The 27825-nt window shown below is 41.0% G+C and overlaps 1 protein-coding gene across 10 annotated transcripts; it reads right to left on the reverse strand.

Annotated features, from left to right (window-relative positions):
* Nucleotides 1-154: 154 nt before the first annotated feature.
* Nucleotides 155-27785, reverse strand: CASP8 (caspase 8). 10 transcript variants are annotated; one of them, XM_027124170.1, is made up of 11 exons: nt 27612-27782; nt 25310-25373; nt 18504-18755; nt 16784-17118; nt 13178-13283; nt 12182-12320; nt 12027-12071; nt 6320-6405; nt 4572-4746; nt 1955-2456; nt 155-822 (listed from the first exon to the last, which is right to left on the reverse strand). In XM_027124170.1, the coding sequence occupies exons 4-11, from the start codon at nt 17083-17085 to the stop codon at nt 687-689; spliced, it is 1491 nt and encodes a 496-aa protein (XP_026979971.1). In that variant the 5' UTR covers nt 17086-17118; nt 18504-18755; nt 25310-25373; nt 27612-27782; the 3' UTR covers nt 155-686. The 10 variants fall into 10 exon arrangements, with proteins under 10 accessions (XP_026979971.1, XP_026979999.1, XP_026979984.1 ...); XM_027124198.1 differs by having other exon boundaries at nt 4572-4713; nt 27612-27779; XM_027124183.1 differs by lacking the exon at nt 25310-25373.
* Nucleotides 27786-27825: the final 40 nt, after the last annotated feature.

The raw sequence follows: 27825 nt of genomic DNA on the forward strand, positions 1-27825 counted from the left end.
GGCTCACGGGCCTAGTTGCTCCGCGGCATTTGGGATCTTCCCAGACCAGGGTTCGAACCCGTGTCCCTTGCATTGGCAGGCAGATTCTCAACCACTGCGCCACCAGGGAAGCCCAATATCCAATTAACATCATTCCTCTTAAAAGTGAGCTGAATACTGTACTTATGAGTAATAAAAACAAGGAAAATCATGCTTAGGTTTTTGAAATCTAAGTCTAAACAGTGGTGTCTTTCACCACTGAAAAGCAAAGTCAGCTCATGGTGCAGGAGAAGAAGCTCACATGTTTCTGGGATAGTTTGTCACACTCACCACCAGCAATCAGGCTGGATGTGGGAGCATTATACCCTCAACCTCAACACATGAGGGTTTTTTTTAGCCAGATCAGATCACAAATATCCCCCTCAGTGATCTTTGACATTTCTTTTAAACTTACTATACTTTTTGTATCTACTACAAGTTCATTTTTAAACCTTCTCATCAAATTAAAGATACAATTAAAATCATGCCTACAGCTATGACTGTCTAGCTATTGCAAAGCCAGAGATTTAGATTGAATTTGCATGAAAATTATATTGTCCTGATTCCCATTCTCTTGACTTCCAGCTATCAAGAAAAAAAAAGAAAGAAAGAAAGAATAAAATAGCAGCATTTTAATTACTGTTTAGTTATGCAACTAAACAATAGCATCAATTAAGGGGAAAGAAGAGTTTTTTCCTCAGTGTGAAAGTAGGTTGTGGCATCTGTTTGCCCATATTTTTCTTGTCATCCTTATTGCTTACTTCAAAGTTCACCTTGGTAAGGATGGTGAGAATATCTTCACCCCTGAAAAACATAACATAACCTTGTGACCATCTATGGGGGGAAAAATCAACTGGTAAACCCTATCATCTGCTGTGATTAGTGACAGTTATGTCCCTCAAAACAACAGGCATTTGAAATAACAAGATGTTAAACCACAGCTTTCTAGGTAAAGAAGTTGTCTCAGAGCTTAATATCTTATGACCATCACAAACTTCACTGTCAACATCAGATTTGGTTTCTTTGCCTCCTGACCTATTTGCACCTCACTCTGCTCCATGTATGTGTCACTTACCCCCAATCGCCTCAACGCCCCCCCCCCAACATCCTCTGCCTCAAATTGGCATTGCTTCTGTGGATTTATCTGTGGCCGCATCAAACTTTAGGCAAGTGGAAATTGAAAGTCTCCTGCAGCCACCCCACTGCTTTCTCACCAGCTTCTCTTATCAGTTTAGTTGGGCAACCTGTTTATTCACTTCTGTAGCTAACCCCTTGGAACCTCGCAGGATTCGTGGTCTAAGTTACAAAATGAAAATGTAGTGTGGGTGTTATGGTTCAGTCCTTCATCTGCCATGGGAAATTCTTGCTCTTCATACACTTAAAACATAATGAGACACAGAACTAGAAGCAACCTACAGAGGATTCCTTGCTATTTATCTGCTGGTTGTGTGTGCATTTGGTGAACTGTGCCGTACAAAACCATCATTTAAATAAAGGAAACATAAGATAATAAATGAGGGAAAGTTATTTTCCCACATTTTGTGGGCTTCAAAGCAAATTTGTGGGAATAGAAAAAGTTTCTGATCTTTAGCACTTATCACCCACAAGAGGGTCCGAGGTTGGTCAGCTATTATAGAACTTTTGACAGGGTTGGAGGATGTTAAACATGGAAATTCCAAACTAGTTGAGTGGGTTCAGTCATATTTCTGCCTAAAGACAGAGATAAACTATATGACTTTGCCATCTTTCCCACTCTACGATATGCTGATTGTCCTTTGAGGTGCTAAATAAAAGAAACTCCTCAGTAAGTATTTCAGTTTTTTCCATCAGTAAACTTGCCCTCTTTCCCACTCTGCAACTGACCTGAGAATTACAGTTATATGATCCACAGCTAGACATTTAAAGATGAATGAAGTGTTGAATAAGCAAAAATTACCTAGGACATCTTTCTCTCAGGCTCTGGCAAAGTGACTGGATATACCAGGTCCCCTCCATGGGGCTTCGGTAGGAAACACAGTTGTCCACGGTGGCCATCCCCAGCAGAAAGTCAGCCTCATCTGGGATATATCTCTTCTGAAGTGATGAATCCATTTCTAAATAGGTTTCCTTCTGTTCTGAGTCAGTTTCAACAGCTATACCTCTCTGGTAGTTATACCCTTGACAAGCCTGAATAAAAAAGATTTTGGGTTTGCCAAGAAGGGAAGGGCACTTTGAACCAGTGAAGTAAGAGGTCAGCTCATAGATGGGGGCTTCCTGCCCATCGGAGCCATAGATGATGCCTTTGTCTCCATGGGAGAGGATGCAGCAGATGAAGCAGTCCTTGTCATTGTGGTCCATGCTTTGGTAGGATTTCAGAACCTCACAGATTTTCTTCGCAGTGTAGTCTTCGTAATTCACTATCTCAAAATGAAGCTCACTAAAGGTCTTTCTCAAAGCCTCTGAAAAGTGAAACAAGAAAAGTCATATTACACCGCAAGAATTCCCAGACCACAACCCAGGACTAGAGAGAACATTGATCAGATAAGAATCTGAACCAGAACTTAAAAACAAGACCCTCTATATTAGTGGCTGGATTCCATAGACTTCTAATGTTTACTGCCACTAGCTGAAAATATTTCCCAGCCCTGAGGCAAAAGAGAAAGGGGAGACTGCTATTGTTGGCCTGTTGTCTTTTCTCAACTAGTCTACAAGCTATTATTTAGGCTTACTACCTAACCAATCTAAAAAGTAACTAATACTTACATAATCAGAAAAAAAGCAAAAACAAATTTTTAATAAAAGATCCATACTTATTTTATCCTGAACCCTCTCAAAATTGTTCATCAAAATACGAGATATGAATGTTTTAAAAGTCAAGTAGAACTAAAAAGCTACAAAAAAAGCTTTACAAAAAAGCTACCCCCCTCTACTCCTTCCTTTTACCCAGTCATGTTCTGTCCAGCCATTTCTATGAAGGAAGCCACTTTCAACTTTTAGCTATTTTTTTTTTTTTTGGTATTAGCCTCCATTTTGTAATGAATTTGGGCTCATTTCTATTTATTCGTTTATAAATTTTAGACTTTTGTATTGAGTTCCTATTGTGGGTGATGAGTGCTTGGTGCTCTTATACATTTACAAGGTTTAGTTGAAGCAACAGAAATATATGTATTACTAATACTATGTAAACATAATATTCTTTAATTATGCTTCCTTTCTTATTAAGCTTTTTGTCTTTCCTGGAATTAGCAATAGCATTATTTTTTCACTGCTTTGTTTTCTACATGCTTAACATTAGTTTCCCCCAAATGCTCTAATTGATCTAGTCAAAGTCTTTCAACATTTTTCAGGCTGCCTGTCTGATTATTTTAGATAAAAATAGCATATATTTAAGGTGTACAACATAATGATATGAATAGTGAAATGATTACTACAGTTAAGCTAATAATTTATCTCCTCACTCAGTTACCTTTTGTTTGCATGTGTGTGTGTGTGTGTGTGTGTGTGTGTGTGTGTGTGTGTGTGTGTGATGAGAACACCTGGAATATAGTCTCTTTGCATACTTCTCATGTTCAATACAGCATTATCAACTATTGCCATCATGCTGTACAGTAGATTGCTAAACTTATTCATCCTACATATTGCTACTTTATACCCTTGATCAGAAATACAATCAAGGCCATTTTAATAAAAAATGTTTTCATGGTAAATATTAAGTAAATGAAAATCGAAAGCCTGAAACCTTTTCTTCAATACCAAGATATACGATGATGAGTGATGTAGTCAGTGAACTTAAGTTCTGTGGCTTTTTAAAAACTTAGAATAGATTTGCTTGAATAAACAAATGTTAACAGAAACCATTCACAGAGTCCTGATGATTAAAATCAACCTATCTTATTTTCTAAACTACTTTATTTAAAAAATAAGTAATTACCTGATGTTATGACTCATAAACACCATTTTCAAAAATTCTTTGATCAAGTAAAAATTCTTAATATCACAATGGTTGGGTTGAATTCTTTCTTTTATTGCTTTTAGTTGTAGCCATTTCTATGTTCACATGATGCAAATTATTTTTCATTTAACTTGTAAGCTCTCAATCTTAGCCGAAAAAGGCTGAGCCAAAGACTTTCTGTTTAGTTTAACATTTGAAAATGCTATTTCTGTTAAGGACTCAATTTCTGCTGTACTCACAGCCCAACTTTTATAAACACAACTTCCGTAAATGGTCTTGATACCAAAGCAATGTTTTCCACCCAACACCTAATACACTCTATAGAGGCTCTATTCATCTAGTGGAATTAAAAACAAAGTTTATTGTTGCTTTTTATAAGCTTTTTAGTAAGATTTGATATTTTATCTTTATATATACATTGCTTTGATTTTTAAAATTAATTAAAAAAAACAAAAGCAGAAAACTAACAAGTATGTAAGAATGTTGTTCACCTCCACAGGGAAATACGGTTATAACCATCTTTTTGAAACATGTGGCCCTGTTGATACAGCTTTTGTTCTCCCCTTCTGACAAAAACATAGATATCAGAAATATTTCATTTCTCTTTTGGGTTCTACTGTACCTGCATCCAAGTTTGTTCCATTCCTATCCTTCATGCTGTGAAGTTTGGGCACATTCTTCCTTGCTATGCTAAAATCATAATTGTTAAAGATCAAACAGTATCCCCGAGGTTTGCTTTTCATTCGGTAAACTGTGTTCGATGTCTGGAAAACAAAAATCCAGCCCAGGAGCTGACTCTGTGGATCAAACACTTGAGACGTGAACAAACAACTCCCTAGTAAGAGGTTAGGCGTCACCTAAGCCAAACTGGGATGCAAGTGCACTTTCCATAGCCCCACCCCAACTTGGCACTGCTCCCCTAAGGAACTAGTTTCCACTCATCCCCGACAAGGATCGCAGACTTCTTCCCCACAGTTAGTGTGGAAAGTCAGTGTCCCAATACTTGGGCGTCCTGAGCATTTGCACTTATATTAATAGTGTTGTCACCACATTGTACTGGTATTATTTATTCTCATTTCTGCTCAAGGCAGTGAACATCTGTGCCAGGGACTAGGATTATTATTAATTTGTGAGAGCTCAATCAGGAGTTCCTGGATGAATGACTGTCTTGGTGCTGTCTCTGGGCTGCCCCTTTGAGACCTTGTGATTCCCTCAGCTCTCTGCTCAACTCATCCATGCTTCTGGGCTAACAGGTGAGGGCCTGCCCATCACACAGCATAGCATGGTCCCAGGATTTTTCAAGCTGATGACTTAATCTGGATCTCAGGACCAAAGTGACTCGAGGAGACAGATGTGCTAGGCAGGCAGGTCTTGGCTGTGCTACAGGTTACAGTATCCAGACTCTACTACTTGACAGTATCAATCAGAGGTGACCCTGTGACCTCCTGACTTCCCTGGGGTTGTTTCAGTGCTGAGATATTTAGCATTGATTGGAAAATCCATGCAGTTCCTCAAGGTGGAGAAAAGGGCCCCAGACTAGGGGGCCAAATTCCTGGCTCTACTACTTAATAACCTGAAGACTTTGGACAAGTTAACGAATCTCTCTTGCACTCAGTGTCATTAGCTGACGGGTGGGGATAAAAGCATGCAGAGTGCTTTTACTGTTTACAAAGCGCCACATGACTTCAGTTAATCCTTGATGTTCAGACTGAGAGAGGTCTGGTAACTTGCTCAGGAATCCACTAACAAACGGTCTCTCCTAAGCTTAATTTCAAGTCTCCCACTAGACGTTAGGCATACAGGGTTTCCTCTGTTTCCCACCACAAGGAAGAGTGAATGGGCTGCTGAGCCACAATGTGGTAAATTGCTGAAAGTTACAGAAACAGAAGTGATATCTAGAAAGGCAATTCTTGGGCCAGCTCATTGGGATGAGATCATAGAGACAACTAGATCGTTAGCATGTGCTGCTTACCCCTAATCGCAAAGGAGAAACTGTTTTGAAATGCCGAGCTAAAAGAAGACTTTGCTTTTTCTAATCCTGCTGACTCTTCTCCCAAAGCCCTCTCCCATTTAGGCTGATGCAGCTGCTGAAAGGATCAGGTTGGAGGCTCCCCACCCCTCTACTCTCCAACTATTCCAACATCTTCGCTTTTAAAATAGAAATTTAACACATGGGAAACCTTTTCAAAATTCAAAGTTTAAAAGTCACATTTTAAACTTGTGCTTTTGTGAATTTTTTTCTACAGTTCTCAACATTTTCAATAAGTTTCTGTCCCTTATTAGTTTATCTGGAAGCTAAAAAAAACCTCAGGAACACAATAACTAGAATCTGCAGCACAAAGGAGAAAAGGAATGGGAATTTCCCCGTACCTGTGACTCACTGTCCTTTTCTCCTGGAGAGTCCGACATGGCCAGCATTTCAAAGGAGTCCCTACTTATGAACAATTGTGACATATCTGGAATGACACAGGCAGGGAAGGTGCTTTGGTGAGGAAAGATGTAGCACCCAGGACAACATAAAGTCCCTTTTAAAATGAAAATTCACAGGACTTCCCTGGTGGCTAAGTGGTTAAGGATCCTCCTGCCAATGCAAGGGACATGGGTTCGAGTCTTGGTCTGAGAAGATCCCACATGCCGTGGAGCAACTAAGCCTGTGTGCCACAACTACTGAAGCCCGCATGCCTAGAGCCCATGCTCTGCAACAAGAGAAGCCACCACAGTGAGAAGCCCACACACCACAACGAAGAGTAGCCCCCACTTGCTGCAACTAGAGAAAGCCCATGCACAGAAAAGAAGACCCAATGCAGCCAAAAATTTTTTTAATTTAAAAATAAATAGAATAATTTTTTAAAAAATAATGTCAGGATTTGTTAAAAAAATAAAATAAAGAAAAAAAAAGAAAATTCACAGACCACCTTGAACATAATATCCTTGCAGTTCACAGAATAAGGGAAAATCTTATCACTAACTAACTCTGCCCCTATTTCAAACATGCTGGCCTGGGGCTGCAGGGTCTTTGTCTTTTGACAGTGCCTTTTATATCTTCCAATGTGCAGAGAAGGTGAAAAGTAGCCAGTGCTATTAGGAGAACAGGTCCATTAACATGCAAATGTCATCTGCATACAGAGTGAAGTAAGTCAGAAAGAGAAAAATAAATATTGTATATTAACGCATATATGTGGAATCTACAAAAATGGTACAGATGAACCAGTTTGCAAGGCAGAAATAGAGACTTAGACGTAGAGAGCAAACGTATGGACACCAAGCAGGGAAAGTGGGGGTGGGATGAATTGGGAGATTGGGATTGACAAATATACACTAATATGTAGAAAATAGAAAACTAATGAGAACCTGCTATATAGCACAGGGAACTCCACTTCATTGTACAGTAGAAGCTAACACAACATTGTAAAACAACTATACTCCAATAAATAAATAAATAAATAAAACAAAATGAAAAAAAAAGATGGAGAAGTGGTCACAATTGTGACTGCTGTAGCCCTCCCTCTCCCCAGCCTGAGTGAGCAAGTGAGCCCTAATCAGCCGCTGCTTTTGCCCCCTCTTGCCTGGGTGGGGAACAGATGCCTGAGGGTGGCCCACATGCACAGACGGCACCAAAACCAAAGTTGAACTCCAGGGGCAGTGGGACCAAAGAAGAGAAAGGGAAATCTCTCTGTGCAGCCACAGGAGCAGAGGGTTAAATCCCTGCAATCAGCTTGGTAAACCCTGCATCTGTGGAATATCTGAATAGACAATGAGTGTTCCTGCAATTGAGGCTGTGGACTTTGGGGGCAACTGTGGACTTTGGGGGCAACTGTGGACTTTGGGGGCAAGTACACGCCAGAGTTGGGCCAGGTCAGAGTCTGAGCTGGCCCTACATAGCCCACAGCAGGTCCAGAGACCCACCTAGAAGTACTGGAGGACTTCCCAGGCAGGCAGGGATTGGCTGCACTTCACTGTGGGAGCAAGGACACTGACAGGTGAGGCCACAGGAAAATATCAATATTACTATTATTTTTTTCACTTTGTTCTATTGTTTTTTATTATTCTTTTAATTTTTATGTACTTTTTCTTTTCTTTTTATACTTTTATTTGTAATATATTTTTTACTCTATTTTTTTTCCTCTTTCTACTTTACTTTGTCATTATATCGTGCTTTTTCCTTGTTTTTCTTTTTTCCTTTGTTTTTATCTTCTTTTTAACTATATTTTATATTTTTCAATTTTTACTTTTTTGTTGTTTTGTATTTTTTCCTTTTGTTTTCACCTTTCTTATGTTTTTATGTTTTTTTTATCTCTTTTGTGTGTTTTATGCTTTCTTTGCCTTTTTTTAGATTGCTTTCTGCTTTTGATTGGTTTTTTGTTTTGCTTTTACCATTCAACTTGGGGTTTTGTTTGTCTGTTCTTTTTTTTTTTTTCTTTTCTTCCACACCATGTGGCTTGCAGGGTCTTGATGCTCCAGCCAGGTGTTGGGCCTGAGCCTCTGAGGTGGGAGAGCTGAGTCCAGGATGTTGGACCACCAGAGAACTCCTGCCCCAGGGAATATTAATCAGCGAGAGTTCTCCCAGAGGTCTCCATCTCAACAGTAAGACCCAGCTCCACCCAAGGGCCAGCAAGCTCCAGTGCTGGATGCCTCACAACAAACAACTAGCAAGACAGGAATGCAACCCCACCCATTAGTCTAAACCCCAGCCTTTAGTCAGACAGGCTGACTAAAGTCATACTACGCTCACAGACACCCCAAAACACACCACTGGAGGCGGCCCTGCCCACCAGAGGAACAAGATCCAGCTCCACCCACCAGAATGCAGGCACCAGTCCCCCCACCAGGAAGCCTACACAAGGCACTGGACCAACCCCACCCACTGGGGGCAGACGCCAGAAGTAAGAGGAACTATGACCCTGCAGCCTGCAGAAAGGAGACCCCAAACACAGTAAGTTAAACAAAATGAGAACACAGAGAAATATGCTGCAGATGAAGGAGCAAGGTAAAAACCCACAAGACCAAACAAATGAAGAGGAAATAGGAAGTCTACCTGAAAAAGAATTCAGAGTAATGATAGTAAAGATGATCCAAAATCTTGGCAATAGAATGGAGAGAATACAAGAAATGTTTAACAAGGACCTAGAAGAACTAAAGAGCAAACAAACAGCGATGAACAACACAATAACTGAAATTAAAAATACTCTAGAAGGAATCAATAGAATAACTGAGGCAGAAGAATGGAGAAGTGAGCTGGAAGATAGAATGGTGGAAATAACTGCTGCAGAGCAGAATAAACAAAAAAGAATGAAAAGAATTGAGGACAGTCTCAGAGACCACTGGGACAACATTAAACGCGCCAACATTCGAATTATAGGGGTCCCAGAAGAAGAAGAGAAAGAGAAAGGGCCTGAGAAAACATTTGAAGAGATTATAGTTGAAAACTTCCCTAATATGGGAAAGGAAATAGTCAATCGAGCCCAGGAAGCACAGAGAGTCCCATACAAGATAAACCCAAAGAGAAACACACCAAGACACATATTAATCAAACTATCAAAAATTAAATACAAAGAAAAAATACTAGCAACTTCCCTTGTGGTCCAGCGGTAAAGAATCTGCCTTACAATGCAGGGGACATGGGTTCGATCCTTGGTCATGGAACTAAGATCCCACATGCCGCAAGGCAACTAAGCCCATGTGCCACAACTACTGAGTTCACATGCCTCAACTAGAGCCCGTGTGCCACAAATTACAGAGCCCGTGTGCTCTGGAACCTGCATGCCACAACTACAGAGCCCATGCACCCTGGAGCCTGTGCACTACAGCTAGAGAGAGAAAACCCACACACCACAACTACACAGAAGCCCACACACCACAACGAGAATCTGCACGCTGCAGTGAAAGATTCTGCATGCCTCAATGAAGATCCTGTGTGCCACAACTAAGAGCCAACACAGCCAAAAATAAAAATAAATAAATAAATAAAAAATCTTTAAAAAAAAGAAAAAATATTAAAAGCAGCAAGGGAAGAGCAACAAATAACATACAAGGGAATCCCTGTAAGGTTATGAGCTGATTTTTCAGCAGAAACTCCACAGGCAACAGGGAAGGGCCGAATATATTTAAAGTGATGAAAGGGAAAAAGCTACAGCTAAGATTACTCTACCCAGCAAGGATCTCATTCAGAATTGATGGAAAAATCAAAAGATTTACAGACAAGCAAAATGTAAGAGAATTTAGTACAACAAAACCAGCTCTACAACAAATACCAAAGGAACTTCTCTACGCGGGAAACACGAGAAGAAAAAGACCTACAAAAACAAACTCAAAACAATTAAGAAAACGGTAATAGGGACGTACATATTCATAATTACCTTAAATGTGAATGGATTAAATGTTCCAACCAAAAGACACAGACTCACTGAATGGATACAAAAACAAGACCTGTATATATGCTGTCTACTAGAGACCCACTTCAGACTTAGGGACACATACAGAAAGTGAAGTGATAGAAAAAGATATTCCATGCAAATGGAAATCAAAAGAAAGCTGGGGTAGCAATACTCATAACAGATAAAATAGACTTTAAAATAAAGAATGTTACAAGACACAAAGAAGGAAACTACATAGTGATCAAGGGATCAATCCAGGAAGAAGATATAACAATTATAAATATATATGCACCCAAGATAGGAGCACCTCAATACATAAGGCAAATGCTAACAGCTATAAAAAGGGGAAATCAACAGTAACACAATAAAGGTGGGGGACTTTAACACCTCACTTAACAGATCATCCAGACAGAAAATAAATAAGGAAACACAAGCTTTAAATGACAAAATAGACCAGATAGATTTAATTGATATTTACAGGACATTCCATCCGAAAACAGCAGATTACACTTTCTTCTCAAGTGCACATGGAACATTCTCCAGGATAGATCATATCTTGGGTCACAAATCAAGCCTTGGTAAGTTTAAGAAAATTGAAATCATATCAAGCATGTTTTCCAATCACAATGCTATGAAATTAGAAATCAATTAGAGGAAAAAACCTATAAAAAACACAAACACATGGAGGCTAAACAATATGCTACTAAATAACCAAGAGATCACTGAAGAAATCAAAGAGGAAATTAAAAAATACCTAGAGATAAATGACAAAAAAACACGACGGCCCAAAACCCATGGGATGCAGCAAAAGTAGTTCTAAGAGGGAACTTTATAGCAATACAATCCTACCTCAAGAAACAAGAGAAATCTCAAATAAACAATCTAACCTTACACCTAAAGGAACTAGAGAAAGAAGAACAACAACAACAAAAAAAAAAAAAACCCAAAATTAGTAGAAGGAAAGAAATTATAAAGATTAGAGCAGAAACAAATGAAATAGAAGAGTAGCCCCTACTCGCCACAGATAGAGAAAGCCCATGTGTAGCAACAAAGACCCAACACAGCCAAAAATAAATAAATAAATTTTATTTTAAAAAAAGACACATGCACCTTGATATTCATTGCAGCACTATTTACGATAGCCAGGTCATGGAAGCAATGTCAATGCCCATCAACAGACAAATGGATAAAGAAGAAGTGGTACATATATACAATGGAATATTACTCAGCCTACAAAAAGGAATGAAATTGGGTCATTTGCAGAGACGTGGATGGACCTAGAGACTGTCATACAGAGTGAAGTAAGTCAGAAAGAGAAAAACAAATATCATATATTTAACACACATATGTGGAATCTAGAAAAAATGATACAGATGAATTGGTTTGCAAGGCAGAAGTAGAGACACAGACATAGAGAACAAACATATGGACACCAAGGGGGAAAACGGGGGGTGGAAAGAATTGGGAGATTGGGACTGACATATATATACTAATAGGTAGGAAATAGATAACTAATGAGAACCTGCTCTATAGCACGGGGAACTCTACTTCAATTCACTGAAACTAACACAACATTGTAAAACAACTCTACCCCTATTAAAAACAAAATGCGGATGTGGTAGAAGGTTGTGGAGAGGAGGCAATGAGGCTATCAGGAAGTAAATTAACTAAATAAACCTCGAAAACATATCTGCAAGTATTACCGTTTGAAAATTCATCTGGACCTCTTCCAAGGCTCATTCCTTGCTCTGAATTTAAAAAGAAACACACATATTTGATTAGAAACTGCTGTGACATAGAGGAGTCTGTCCATTTAAGACTACATTTTGCTGATCCACAGCTCTCAGGTTATTTATACCTCTGCTTAGTTCTTCATAATCGTTGATTTTCTTCAGCAAGCTCTTGTTGATTTGCTCACAGATTCTTTTCAGGGTGTCCAAGTTTCTTTCCCCTAGCATGACCCTCTTCTCCATCTCTATGAAAATATCAAGCAAGGTCTAGAGGGAGGAGAAATCAAGTTGGAAGATTAGATGGAGCCATATTGGCTTTTAGATTAACTTTTTGTTTTGCTTCCACTCTCTCCAAACTAAGCACCCACCCTAGCTTCCCAAGCCAACCCTCCTGAGAGGACATCCTGGCCTTATAAAGCCAATCAGTAGATTATTAGGGAGGCAATTCATGATTTCTGGCCCAGAAAGATAGAAATAAGAAGACACAGGAGAAGTCACATCAGATGTCACCTAGTCCCCAGGCCCAGGCCCTGTGCTGAAACTGCCTGTGGACACCTTTATGTGAAGACAGTGAAGCAGCCTGAGTGCATGGCTGAGATGTGACAGCCTGGTCCCTATGGCAACAGCCCTGGGGACTGCCTCACACCCTCCATTGCCTCTGCCACCTGATCATCTCCAGGCTGAGTGTCCCCATAACACATACACACACAGACAAGCACACACACATACAACATTACATCACAACACACACACACACACACACACACACACACAGAGTTCCAGGTCCCAGGTTGTTTCAGAGACTGCAGAAGTGGGGAAACGATCTCAGGCCCACCACCGTCTCTCCTGGCTCTGCAAGGTCGCCACATTGCCTGTGCCTCCACACCAGCCTTCTCCCCTTGCTCCTCACTCTGCCTTGTTCCTGGTAATTAATGTGAGCAGCACTTCACAGTATACAGAGGCATCATATCTACAGCACTTATGCCTGACAGCATTCTTCTTCCCCCCAGTTAAAAAGTGAGAATTCATGTTGCTTTTACTGACAAGCGCTCTCTTTAGTCTCAGAAATCCCCACTGGCTGACTCACCCTCAGGACTAAACCTCGGTCAGACACCAGGTCTTACCATGTCATCATCCAGCTTATATCTGGCGATCTCCTGCCTCAAAAAAAACTTGAAGTCCTTCGATTCCTGTTTGGTCATATCTTCTGAAATCTGAAAAAGCATGACCCTGAAGTGGGAAACAGAAACACTTTAGAAATATTTTCTTAAATGATTTCCCAACCGATTTCCCATCCGAGTCACAGTGGACTTGATTCCTATGGCCTCCCTTTAAAATAAAGCCAGATAATGACATGATTTATGAGTTGAGTCTTTGGAAAGAGGCTGGTGTAGTGACACTGAAGACAAATGGCTCATGCCCAACTATCTCACTCTTAACAGAATTTAAAGTTCTCCAACTTTGACTTTCAGTTAATTCCAGTTAAATGAATTGTGTTTTTCCTTTGTCCTTCGCTATAAAATCAAGATCTTGTTGCAATAGAAAAAAAGCTTTGATTTTGGATATCATGCTTTTCAAAATGCAAATCAGATGGAATTCCTCAATTAAAACTAGTCAATGTTCTCCCAGGCGCTACCTTCAGTAGGAAGGCCAAACACCTCCTTCTGGAGTACAGGCTTCTCCCAGCCGCTACCTTCAGTAGGAAGGCCAAACACCTCCTTCTGGAGTACAGGTTTTTGTGAACTGAGCCCAGCCTGTCTCCTCATCTCTGGATGCTCCTTACTGCTGTCTCCCCATCTCCTCTCCAAACACACCCAGCTGCCCTGCCCCTCACCCTGTTATGCTGGGCCTCCTCCCACCCCTATCCCCTTGTCCGTCTGCAGACAACCACTCATCCACTAACAGCTCAAGCACTGCCTGACTGTCCTCAAGGCTGTATTCACCCCGCTGTACCTGCCTGTGCATCGCCAGAAGAGTAACACACATAATTGTCTGTTTATGAAGCTGTCCAAGTTCCCTGAGAATGGGATCAGTGCCCTTTTGGTTTCCATAAGCCTAGAGGGTCATGAGATATAGTGCTTAAGTGCAGGGGACCCAGACTCCTGGTGTTGGAACCTTGGATCCACCATCCATGAGCTGTGTGGCTTTAGACATGTTACACAATCTTTCCCCCTCATCTGTAGATTGTAGATAATACTCTATTTACCCCTCTGGGAGGTGTTGAGGATTACATGAATAAGTTTACCTGAAGCACTTAAACCAACCTTTGGCAACACACTAAGTGTTCAAACATGACAGGCATTATTATTTCCTAAATTATGATAGGCTCTTGCGATATGCTTGTTGAATGAACAAAGGAAAGTTTTATAAGTCGGCAAACCTTTTACTATGATGGTGCAAAGGAAAATAACTTTAATACAAAAACATGTTAACTTCAAAAGTAAATTAGAAAATTAAAATTCTAAAAATAAAAACATGGTTGACCCTTGAGCAACACAGGTTTGAAGTGCGCGGGTCCACTTATGTACAGATTTTTTTCAATAAATACGTAATACAGGGCTTCCCTGGTGGCGCAGTGGTTGAGAGTCCACCTGCCGATGCAGGGGACACGGGTTCGTGCCCCAATCCGGGAAGATCCCACATGCTGCGGAGTGGCTGGGTCCGTGAGCCATGGCCACTAAGCCTGCGCATCCGGAGCCTGTGCTCCACAATGGGAGAGGCCACAACAGTGAGAGGCCCGCGTACCGCAAAAATAAATAAATACATAATACAGTACTACACAGTCTGCGGTTGGTCGAACCCACAAATGTGGAACCTAAGATATGGAGGATCGACTGTAAGTTATAAGTGGATTTTTGTGCAGAGGGTCCACATCCCTAACCCCCATGTTGTTCAATGATCAACTGTAGTGTAGAAACAGAAGTTACTCAGTATTATCACCTGCTTCATCCTTCTTCTCATGGAATCTCTACCCTAGAAGTATTTCTCTAAAACTGTCTCAGTTTGACCAAGATTGGGTCCAATCAAAAGCTACCTCCCCTTTTAACTTTATCACAAGGTATTTTGCCCTTCTACGTTCCTCATTACTGAAACCTACTGGCTTTCTTGTACCATCATTGTCCAGAAATAAATCTGGATAGTTTATAAGGTACTAATTTTATAGGTAGCAATGATAATTTGAAATTTTAAATATCTTATAAATGGGAAGTGGCCACACTAGCATTTTTTTTTCTTACTTGATATTCAACAATGATGAACAAGCAGGAGATTTTACTTGTGCTGACCCTTTTGTTCCCAAGTTAACATGTTGAAGATTTTAACAGACAGATCCTGCCCTTGTTAGACACTCATAACCCTCCAACAGAGAGGCCCATGTCATTGTCTGCACTGGAAGTTGCCTTGGCTTTGCTCACATGGCAGGAGTGCAACCTTCAAAAGACCAAGACAGGGGACACAAGATGAGGCCCTCTAGCTTTCCTAATTATGGGGCTGTTGTTTTTATGATTAATTGATCCCTTAATGAAAAAAAATTCATTACAAGGACTTCACAATTCTATTGAGCCAAAGTTACCCAGTATTGAATAGTATCCTTCCCCACTCTCCTTCCAAATTCACATCCACTTGGAACGTGTAAAAGTGACTTTACTTGGGAAAACGGTCTTTGTGGATGTAATCTTGCCAAGATAAGATCATACTAGATTAGGGTGGCCCTAATCCAATGGTTGGTGTCTTTAAAAGAAGAGAGAAATTAAGACACAGATACACAGCGGAGAAGACAAGGTGAAGAAAGAGGCAGAGATTGAAGTGATGCATCCGTAAGACAAGGAACACCAAGGACTGCCTGCAACTACCTGAAGCTAGGAGAGGATCATGAAACAGATTCTCCCTCAGAGCCTCTAAAAAGGAATCAATCCTGTTGACACCTCAATTTTAGCCTCTAGCCTCCAGAACTATAAGGAATTAACTTCTCTACTGTGTTAAGCCTTTGGCAGGACAGACAGCCCAAGCCACTGCTGTTCTGACAGCATCTGGGGTCACAGGGATTAAGCAGTCATTGAGCGTTACAGGATGGCTTATGAAGTAAAACTGTGGAAGCTGTTTAACCTTACAATGGTCGGTTATTACAATGGGGGTTTCCAGATGGCCAGGCATAGATTAAAAATGGTTATCTTATACCCTAAAAAAAAAAAAGCACTCATTGCGGGGGTCTGGCCTGGCCAATCCAGAATGACTGGCAACACACAGCTTACTTAAGAACTTGGTAACAAAAGTCTTAAGGTATGGAATACAAGCCTAAAACCCTACTGAGAATTTCATAGTCATCCAAAAGTAGGTGGGAGGGCGTCTCAGGTGGGAAGTAGCGATGCTTTATTCAATAATAGGCAAAGAAGTGCATGGTATGGGCATCAGAGGCAGAGGCATCAAGATAACAGATACGTAACAGAGAGAGAGAGAGTTAGAACGTTTAAAAAGTGTCTATTTGGATTTTGGCATACCTATAGGTAATGTTTCACCTTGGAAAGAAAATTTTATTTTATGGTTTTAGCATATTTTTCTCTGAATTCTACATAAAGTCTCTAAATTTCTTAATCTGACTGTGGTGGGACATCTTCCCAAAGGCTCCAAAGTCACACCATACTGACAACCTACAAACAGCATCAGCCCTGCCCATAAAGATGTGCCCGTTCAACCCACACGTCCCAGCTCCACACCATGGAGGTTCTCCCCACCTATAGGCAGAGATCTGGGCCCTGCCCGGCATCTGAAGCTCCCTCTCCATCTCCTCCACACTGGTGTCCAGGTAGGTGAGCAGATCCCGTCTATTTATTCGGAAAAGCAGCTCCTTCAAGAAGGACAGGTTGCTTTCCTCCAACATTCTCTTTTCCTGGAGCCTCTGGAATAGCACCAAGGCATCCTTGATGGGTTCCTGCTTCCTATGTGGAATGTAGTCCAGGCTCAGGAACTTGAGGGCAGCCAGGTCTTCACTGCCCAGCTGTTCCCCAATATTATACAGACATCTGTTGAAATTCATGCTGATCAAGCGTTAGGAGAATGTAGTTGTTACCTAGGTTAAAATACAATGTTATGTTCAGATGAGGAAGAAAACTACCACTTACTGATTTGTTCCTATCAAATGCTATTACATCTACTATATGCCAGACATTATGCTGTGGATACAGGCAAGAAAACGAACAAACAGGTTCCCACTCTCAAGTAGCTTACTGTTTTTGGAAGGTAGATTTACAAACTAGCCAGTGGTCAGAGAGCTGTGACCAGGGCACAGTAGAAATATAGAGGAAAGAGCCTTAACTCAGCCTGGGAGAAGGGCTTCCTGGAGGGAAGTCACCTCTGGGGAGGAGATGGTGAAGGACAATTTTTGAAGGAAATAATTTATGCAAAAGTTGGAGGCAAGAATGTTCAAGTCAGTTCAGGCAGGCAAAGGGAGCTCAATAAAGTAACCATGAAGGGTCTGGGAGAGGGAGTGGTGAGACAAAGGGATGGAGCTGTGGCCGGGAACTGTTATAAAGGGCCTCATATGATGGGTCAACGGGGTCAGGCTCTCTCCTGGATATAATGGGAAACCAAGAAAGGATTGTAAACATGAGCGTGACGTCATCCAATTAGGGATTAACATTTAAAGTGTGGGGGACATATGTAGATGTATAACTGAATCACTTTGCTTCACACCAGAAACTACTCCAATATAAAATAAAAATTAAATTAAAAAAATAAAATAAAGTGTGGAGGACAGATTGGAAGGGTTGGAGGTGGGAGAAGTCATGTGGTCTAATGGAAACAATGGTGGCAGGAGGACATGATGCAGTGCTCTCCCCCAAGGGCCTCAGGACAGGCACCCACAGCTGGTCAAGACCCCAAGACTGGAAACGGAACCAAGAGAACTCGGTCAGCCTTTCAACACAAACAGTCTCTAAATCAGATTATGGGGTATTTTCACATACTTACATGTTTGAGCAGGTAAAAAAAAAAGAGGGGGGCTTCCCTGGTGGCACAGTGGTTGAGAGTCCGCCTGCGGATGCAGGGGACACGGGTTCGTGCCCCGGTCTGCGAAGATCCCACATGCCGCGGAGCGGCTGGGCCCGTGAGCCATGGCCGCTGAGCCTGCGCGTCCGGAGCCTGTGCTCCATAACGGGAGAGGCCACAACAGTGAGAGGCCCGCGTACCGCAAAAAAAAAAAAAAAAAAAAAGAGAGGGCAGTGTTTCAGGAAACCCCAGACAACCTTCACACAAGCAGCCCCAGGTCTGGGGTTTCTCGAGCCCCTTGAGTCACCTTGGCCAATTTCTCCCTCACCTCCCCTGCTCTGATAGGCCCATGTTCATGGTACAGGAGCCCTTGGAGCAGGGTTTGTATCGGGTACATCATAGGAACGAAACTGGGACCTGGATCCCCAGGGCGGGCTACAGGGCCACTGTCAAAGCCAGGAATCTCACCTGCAGCTGACTGTCGGAGAGGCAGGCAGTGTGGTGGTTCAGAGTCTGGGGCTGCGGGGTCCGAAAGAACTTGGACCAGAACCCAGCTGGGGCACTGGCCCAGGCCTGGGCAGCTCACAGCCTACAAGGGTGAGATTCCTCCTCGGTAAGGTGGGATCAAAAGAGCAATATCTCCTGAAGTGTTGTGAGTATACAACACCTATCGTGCTTTTAGAGTAACGACCAGCAACTAACAAACAAAGACGAGTTCACCTGAAAGAAGGAAAGACATTGGCTGTGGGGCCGGACACCACCGGGCATGTGACCTGAACACTTCTCTTACCCTCCTGGTTTTCCCACTTCCTCCCTGGAAAATTCATCTGGAAGCAGTGATTTTCCACCTCTTCAACGTTGAAGAACTCTTCCTTGAAGGCTTACTCAGATGCTCCCTTACTTCAGGGCTACCATCTGCAAACCCTGAACTAGAAAACCTTTAACTTCTCGTCCAGCTTCATCATTTGCTTGCTCCCACAGACTCTGTGCCCCTGGGCACTTTCTACTCAAATAACCTTAACCTGTTTGGACCTCTTTCCTCCCTGAAACAAGGCTCCTAAATTTTTTTTTTTTTTTTTTTGCGGTACGCGGGCCTCTCACTGTTGTGGCCTCTCCTGTTATGGAGCACAGGCTCCGGACGCGCAGGCTCAGTGGCCATGGCTCACGGGCCCAGCCACTTCACGGCATGTGGGATCCTCCCGGACCGGGGCATGAACCCGTGTCCCCTGCATCGGCATGTGGACTCTCAACCACTGCGCCACCAGGGAAGCCCCAAGGCTCCTAAATTTTTAAGCTCCCTGCATTCACTGACATTCTCGGATGAAACCACAAATCCTGACTATCACTTGAGGGGTGATGGCGTGAACCAGGACCTGTGTATTTTGTATCTCTGATGTTAAAATACAAACATTATGGTAAACTTTAATATTTTTTAAAAGTGGCCCAAAAGACTTTGAAGCTTTTAGTTTTTCTTTTTAAAAACACCTTTCCTGGGACTTCCCTGGTGACACAGAAGTTAAGAATCTGCCTGCCAACACAGGGGACACGGGTTCGAGCCCTGGTCCGGGAAGATATCACATGCTGCAGAGCAACTAAGCCCATGCACCACAACTACTGAACCTGCACTCTAGAGCCCATAAGCCACAACTACTGAGCCCTCGTGCCACAACTACTGAAGCCCGTGCACCTAGAGCCCGTGCTCTGTAACAAGAGAAGCCACCACAATGAGAAGCCCTCGCACCGCAACAAAGAGTAGCCCTCACTCGCTGCAACTAGAGAAAGCCCATGCACAGCAACGAAGACCCAATGCAGCAAAAAATAAAAATAATTAATTAATTAATTAAAATAAAATAAAACAGTATTTTTTTAAAAAAACAATCCTGATTACTTCCCCCCAATCCTGATTACAGAACACTGGGGTGGTTTTTTTTCCGGTAAAAATTGAAAATGCAATAAATTATAACATGGTTATCATTATCATACATCACATACACACAAATACACATTTATATAAAAATTAGAATCAGGTTGCACATCCAAGCGTGTACATCTGTATTTTTTTTATACCTACTTAATATTTAGAATGAACATTTACCCTTACCATAAATATTCTTCTTTGGCATATTTTTAATATTTCTTGATTTCCAGCATGTGGAGATATCAAAATTCATTTTAAGCAATTTTCTGTTCCTTTACTATTAAAAATAATATTTCACTGAGAGGTGTTTTCATATATCCTGTGCACACCTCTGATTATTTCCTTCTTAGAACTGGAATTATGGGCAAAACTTTTTTTCTCCCTTTTAATCTAGAGCTGACATTATTGTTTAGACAAGTTTTCTTGATTAGGAAACTGGAGGGACAGTGTCTTAGAAAGATACATCTTGTTTTACACTGGATTCACAAAGGCTGCAGAGCCTAGATTATTCACTGCAAAAGCAATCAATTATCATGAAAATACTTTTATATAGGAAAGATACCTTAAATATTTGGGCTGCACCTAAAAGCATACGTTCAAAGTTCAACAAACAAAACCTCTAGACATTCAAGGGAACAAACTAGCAAGTTTATTCCTTAAATCACACTCCATAGACACACACGTGCTCAACAGGGTTTGTACATGGAGTCTCACCACAGACCGATATATAAACCTGAACAACCAGAAACATCCCAAATGTCCTCCAATAAAGGAATGGCTAAATTAACTAAAGCATAGTCATCCTACAGAATATTATGCAGCAGTTAAGAAAATGCACTCCAACTTTTGAAATTAAAATGGATAGATATTCAAGATATGTTATTATGACAGTGAAAATAGCAAGTTGCAATATAACCAAAATCATACATCTACTTTTTAGAAATAACTCAAACAACATAATTAGATTTTCAGTGATTACAGACATATATATTAAAGCAGAAAATAAAAGATAAGGAAATTCTGGAAAGAGACATACCAAACTCATAAAGTGCCTAGATTTTGTATTCACAGATCTTTGAAGAAAATACACAGGAAGCTGCTTCAGTGGTTGCCTGAGAGGAGAGGAGCTAGAAGTCTGGGGGGTGGACAGGAAGAGACTTGCTTTACATTCTATACTCTTTGCACTGTGTAAATCTTTACCATTTTATTACCCTAAATATACATGTACTTAAATTAAAATCTCTATTTAAATAACTATTTTTATTCCAGTATATGAAACTGGAAAGGATCAGAACTGGGTCCAGCCCTGTTTAAAACCATTAGGTCCAGTGTCCTTAAATCTTCCAATAAGTTCTAACCATTGCTAAAATATCATTTTACAGAATAAAATCAACCAAAGAATCAAATGAAAGCAGAATCTCCTTTTTTTCCCCTCTGCAATTATTTTCTTTCTAATGATAACAATGCTTATTGTATTCCTTTTAGAAAATACAGGAAAGATAAAAAGGAGAATAAAAATTACCTATAATTCTATCATCCAAAGATAAAATGCCTAATCAAAACATTCTCTGATGTAAATCATACCAATATTTTCTTAGGTCAGTCTCCCAAGGCAATAGAAATAAAAACAAAAATTAACAAATGGGACCTAATCAAACTTACAAGCTTTTGCACAGCAAAGGAAACCAAAAACGAAATGAAAAGACAACCTACAGAATGGGAGAAAATATTTGCAAATGATGCAACTGACAAGGGCTTAATTTCCAGAATATATAAACAGCTCATAAAATCAACAACAAAAAAACAACCAAATCAAAAAATAGGCAGAAGACCCAAAGAGACGTTTCTCCAAAGAAGAAAGACAAATGGCCAATAGTCACATTTGAAGATGCTCAACATCGTTAATTATTAGAGAGATGCAAATAAAAACTACAGTGAGGTATCACCTCACACTGATCAGAATGGCCATCATTAAAAACTCTACAAATAACAAATGCTGGAAAGAGTGTGAAGAAAAGGGCACCCTCCTACACTGTTGGTGGAAATGTAAGTTGGTAAAGTCACTATGGAAAACAGTATGGAGGTTCCTCAGAAAACTAAAAATAGAATTACCATATGATCCAGCAATCCCACTCCTGGACATATATCTAGACAAAACTCTAATCCAAAGAGATACCTGCACCCCTATGTTCATAGCAGCACTATTCACAATAGCCAAGACATGGAAGCAACCTAAATATCCATTGACAGAGAAATGGATAAAGAAGATGTGGTACATATATACAATGAAATATTACTCAGCTATAAAAAAGAATGAAATAACGCCATTTGCAGCAACATGGATGCAACTAGAGATTATCATACTAAGTGAAGTAAGTCAGAAAGAGGACGAAAAATACCATACGATATCACTTATATGTGGAATCTAAAATATGACATAAATGAATCTATCTGAAACAGAAACAGACCTGTGGTTGCCGAGGGGGAGGGGGTTGGGGCGGGGATGTAGTCAGAGGTTGGGTTAACAGATGTAAGTGTTTATGCATAGCATGGAGACCTATATTCAATATCCTATGACAAACCATAATGGAAGAGAATATTAAAAAAAGAATGTATATATATGTATTACTGAATCACTTTGCTGTATAGCAGAAATTAACACAACATTGTAAATCAACTATACTTCAACTTTTAAAAAATTAAAGTAAAATAAAAAACAAAGATAAACGCCTAATAATCTTACTGTCCTTCCTACCGAATATTTTACGCATATATATTTTCCCTCATATTTAAACACCATATTTCTGAGGTATACGTGGACTTTTCCACTGATAATACTATAAGTGCATCTTGATGTCTTTATTTTTTCTTCTACAGCATGGATTTTTAAATCTATAAGGCATCTAATCATATGAATGGGCAAGAATTTATCTAACCAGTCTCTGATTACATTTAGGATGATCTTAAAATGCAAATCTCCATGTATACCTCCGATTATTTTATTAGAATAATTTCCTAGAGATAGGATTACTGAGACAAAAGGAATAAAGATTTTTAAGGCTTTTGTTACATATTCAATAGCATTTTCTGACAGTATACAAAAAATTCCAATCCAAGGCCAGGATGACGTGAATTTGGATATAACATGATGGGCTCCTGTCCTCTATGGCCAGTTCACCTCACTCGTTTCATTATCTTTGCAATAGCCTGACAATGCTTTCTAAATTATTTTTGCATCATATTAAAATGGACACTTAGTAGGGAAAGTGCTGGCAAGGCTTCTTTTCTGACCCAGCTTTTCCCAGAACACATTGTGGTATAATATTGTCTTTGTTTGTTTAGGTCACACATCTCTTTGATCGTAGTGCCTGGGAAGCACTGTTACCTGCTCTAGATTTTATACCATTAACAACGGGCCACCTCTAGGTTCTGGCTCTATAGGAACAGGGACCAAGAGGCACTTCTTTTTTTATGGGCCCTGGGTTTAACTGCATGTGCTCATGAGCTAGAAACTTTGTTAGAGTAATATTTTAAGGAGAATATTCATTGTTGTATTTTTCTCATCCTAAAATAGTAAAAGTAACATTTATTCCTTAGAGAACTTTTAAAAGAAAAATAAAAATCACTTAGAAAAACTTAGAAGTAATTTTGGGGTCAAATTTGGTGGGTTTTTTCCCATTTTATTCACATGTTCACATATATATACATATATAATGTGTGTGCATATACATATGCTGAATATATAAATTTGAAGATAAATTTGAATATATTGGTTTATATTGCATACAAGGTGGAAGAGAGGGGTGGAAATGGAAAGCCCTCCAGAATTTTTCTTTTATTTCCAATTATATAACAATGATAAATCAATATAAATATATTTGTATTCTATGATATATAAGTATATCTAATATTTTTATAATAAATGTGTGCCCCAAAGTATTTTGATATAAATTTTTATATTATGATGCGTTTATAACATATAACCATATAAACATAAAAATATTTTTCTTGTCTCACTTACTGCAATCCTCTGAAGAAGTTGCTATTATCATCCTCATTTTACTATTGTGAAAAATCAGTTCAGAAATAAGCTATTGAGAGGCGTCAGGCCCAGGTTTGAGCATCTCACTCAAGGGTCTCAATGACAGACCCTGCAAGGATTTAGAATTTATTCTGATTCCAGTTGGAAGCCAGTGAAGGAATTTAATGAAGAAAGACACATAATCAAAATATTTTTAAAGATTATGAATTACTTAAAATTTTAAAAGACTAAAGAAACCCCCAAAACACAGAAACAAGAGTTCTTAACAAATCTACAAAAGCAAAGAGAGGGTCAGAACCTTACAAACCAAGCCGGTACATGCTGGAGCCCGGATTCAGACCTCAGCACCTCACCCCAGAGTCCCAAATAAGCACTGCCTTTTGTGCCACAATTAAATTGCAAATAAATCTCATCTAATCACAAACAATCCTTCTAGCGACATTCTAGCAACCTCTTAGCTCTTTTGGTGATACGGAAAACTACCTCAAAGCTAGAGAAAATAAACCCAAAATTTGCATTACTCTTCTGAGACAAAAATCCGTTACCTCGTTCAAAGCTTGAGAGTACTGGAAAGCCGCTCTCAGGCCCAAACCCCTAAGCAATAGGGTGACTACTCCCTCCAGTCCAGGATGACCACCCCCAATTGGGGTTCCCCCAGAACCTGCCAGGTGTCCCCCCTGCACACAAACACTCTCCGCTGCAGGGTCCCAGCCAGGGCTATCACACAGCCCAGGAAAGGTGTTCAAATCACGACAAAACTCAGAGCCAGCCAAACTGAAGGAATTTATAACTCCACCTATAAACGCTTAACCCCACAAGTACTGATTATCAGTCGATGCTTGCCATTATATTATTCCTGGTACTGTCCTGTGCCCTTTTAATTTCTCAAAAATAAATAAATAATTGAGTTCTTAGCACTATTTCTGTTTATGTGTGTGTCTGTTTATGTGTACGTGTGTGTTTATACTGGTGGTCTGAGTGTCGGCAGATTGGTAAACTATAGCAGCAAAGACTGTTGAGAGTTGAGTTTTGGTTTCTATTCTTTGACAACTCGGCATAAGGATGAGGCATCTGTACAGATAACTGAACTTGGAGTATTCCCCCCCAAAATCAGGAATGCATCAACTGAAGCTGGAGGGACCCGTGGGCCCTCACTACAGCCCTGGGAAGCACTGCTAACTCTCCTGGTTTCCGCATCTACACTCATATACAAGGATCACCCCATGAGCCCCGAGGCCACCAGATTCCACCCTCAGTAGCCTAGAAAATTCTAGAATCAAAAACTTTCCTCTCTAAAAGCCCATCCAACCTTACCAGAGGCAAGTCCCAGAACCCTCACAGCGGCAGCCGCTTCACAGGCCTCTCTCTCCTGGCACATCTAAGAAAAGAATGAAGTCAAATGAAGAACCTACAGCACAGCTCACTTACTTCCTGTTTTCGAAACTCCTGAGTCACTAGTGAGGTAGGCCGGCCTCCAGGCAGCACCCCCGTCTAGATCGCCAAGAGGGAGCCTGTGGAAGAGGAGGCAGGTGCCGGGAGGGGACCCTGGCCACCTGAGCTTTGGCTCGGGCCGTGTGACTTTGGACGGGTCAGTTTCTCTTCGGGGCCTCCTTACCACACTCCAACAGGAGCCAGTTTGAACTGGATGATAGCTAAGAACGCTTTCTTTTCATATTGCAGGAACTTACAGATTTTTAGGGGCTCATTATGAAGACTTTAATGGTTTCATTCAGTAATATTCACTGAGCACTCCTGAGTGGTCTTGGGATCTGTAAACTGCAGGGCCCTCACCACAGCTCTCAGAGGGTCTGCCGACCCTCACAGAAACTCTCTTGGTTTCCCCATCTACACTCACATACACGATCACTTCCATGACCCCGAGGCCACAAGACCCCACCCTCAGCAGCCCAGAAAACACTAGAATCATAGTCCTTCCTCCCAAAAGGCCCAGTCGAGCTCACCAAAAAAGACAAATCCTGGGGCCCTCACCATGGACTGGCCCTGGAGAACAAAGCACACATTAGCCCTGTCTTTTTGCTCTCAGTCAGTTGAAATGTTTTCTGATGATAAAACTAGAGAGAGGAAAAAAAAAAAATCAAACACCTCTCTTCTTTGAAACTGCCTTTTTTCTTTCCCCAAATGGAATATTAGCTTTCAGAGGGCAGAGCTCACGGCTGAGAGGATTAATGAGATGTCTGAAAGTGCCCCTCCACCTGCAGAGGGCTAGGGAAGGGTGCCGTGGTCCCATTGTGCCCTTTGCTACCTCGACTCTGCCCCGAGAACTCTGAGTGAGAGCACAGTGACAGAATGAAATCCTGTTAATGGCTAAATCCTAGCCCAGGATGTGCTCCCTGACTCTTTCCTGTGGCTTCCTGAGCATACACTCAGCTTTCATCCTGCTGTTTTGTGGCTGGTTCCTGTCCGAGGCTGTGAGCTTCTCAAAGGCAGAGACCAAATATTTCATGCCCGTTCCCAGGATGTGCCACAGGAGTAGCAATATCTAGAACATACAAAGGTTTCCTGCAAATCAACGAGGAAAAGAAACCCTGGAGAACGACAATGGATATGGACACAGGGTTCCTTGACAGGGATACTCAGATGGCCGAAGTGTACGAATGACGCTCAGACTCATGAGTAAGCTGGGAAGTGCCAAAATAAAGCAACGAGCTCCCTACTTTGTACCTATCAGAATGGCAAAGGTTTGCAAGCTGGATCAGGCTAAAGATTGGTGGGCAAGTTCTCCTATAGTCCTTATATAGGATTGGGAGACCGTCCATCATGGAATAATAAGTAGTGGTTACAAAGTGGGACCTGGCAAATTACACAGAACTTAAAATACAGTGCTTACTTGAAAAACAAAAAAAGTCAGAAACGGAACAAGCAAAATACAATACAAATAATACTAATACGTAATAATAATTGCTAACACTTACTGGATACTTAGTAGTGCCAGTCACTGTCCTAATTGGCTCATGCTGTTGTTATCAACTTAAATCTTCACAGCCACCTCATGAGGGAGTGTTAATCCCATTTAATGATGAGGAAACAGAGGTACAGAGAAATTACTTTCTTGTTCCTGATCACACAGTTTAAAAAGTAGCGTACACACACAAAACAAGGACACATTTTGCAAAGATACAGAACAATTCAAGGATATGTATCAAAAGATTTAGAGGGTCGTCTTTGGGAGGGTAGGAGATAGGGTGGGAGTGGGGAAATCAAAGAAAGTACCTAGAACAGGGCAGGGGAGAGGGGCCCGTAAGTCTTAGAGACCAAGGGCTACAGGGAATAGGGATCTGACAGGGTGATTAACTTAACCCTCTGCCCCAGGCCAAACAGAAAATAATTTAAACATAAGTAGGTAAATAAAGTCTTGTAGAATTTCCAAAGTAATCCAGCAGGAGAGAGACAGTGTGTCTATATTTGAGGCAGCAGAGGAACCAGAGATTCCTCAGAGTTAAAAAGTAGCAAAGTCAGTGGTTGTGGTTCAGAGAGAAACCCAGTCCAAGATCTGGGCCCCTAGCAGGACCCAGAGGTGACTCCACTCTGCAGGTCTGATCTGCCCCTTGAGTGGGCAACGTGGTATCCAGAAGCCACTTCTGCACCAGACACTCACCTGCTCCACTCTGGCAACATCACAGTCACCAAGCTCCCAATGCCAAGACCCCTAGACTGCCTAACTTCACACGTTCCAATTACTGAGGCGGGTTCTTACAACCGGAGAAAAATCCCTTGTAACGAGGCAAGGGGGAGGGGGAGGAAGGAGGTGGGGTTGGAAAGGCCTCCCGGAAGAAGTTTTCTTTTACTTTCGATCACTCAAGCAGGCTTTT

This window comes from Aethalodelphis obliquidens, unplaced genomic scaffold (assembly GCF_003676395.1).
Source record: "Aethalodelphis obliquidens isolate GAN/ISIS:26980383/991018 unplaced genomic scaffold, ASM367639v1 scaffold2, whole genome shotgun sequence".
NCBI lineage: Eukaryota > Metazoa > Chordata > Mammalia > Artiodactyla > Delphinidae > Aethalodelphis > Aethalodelphis obliquidens.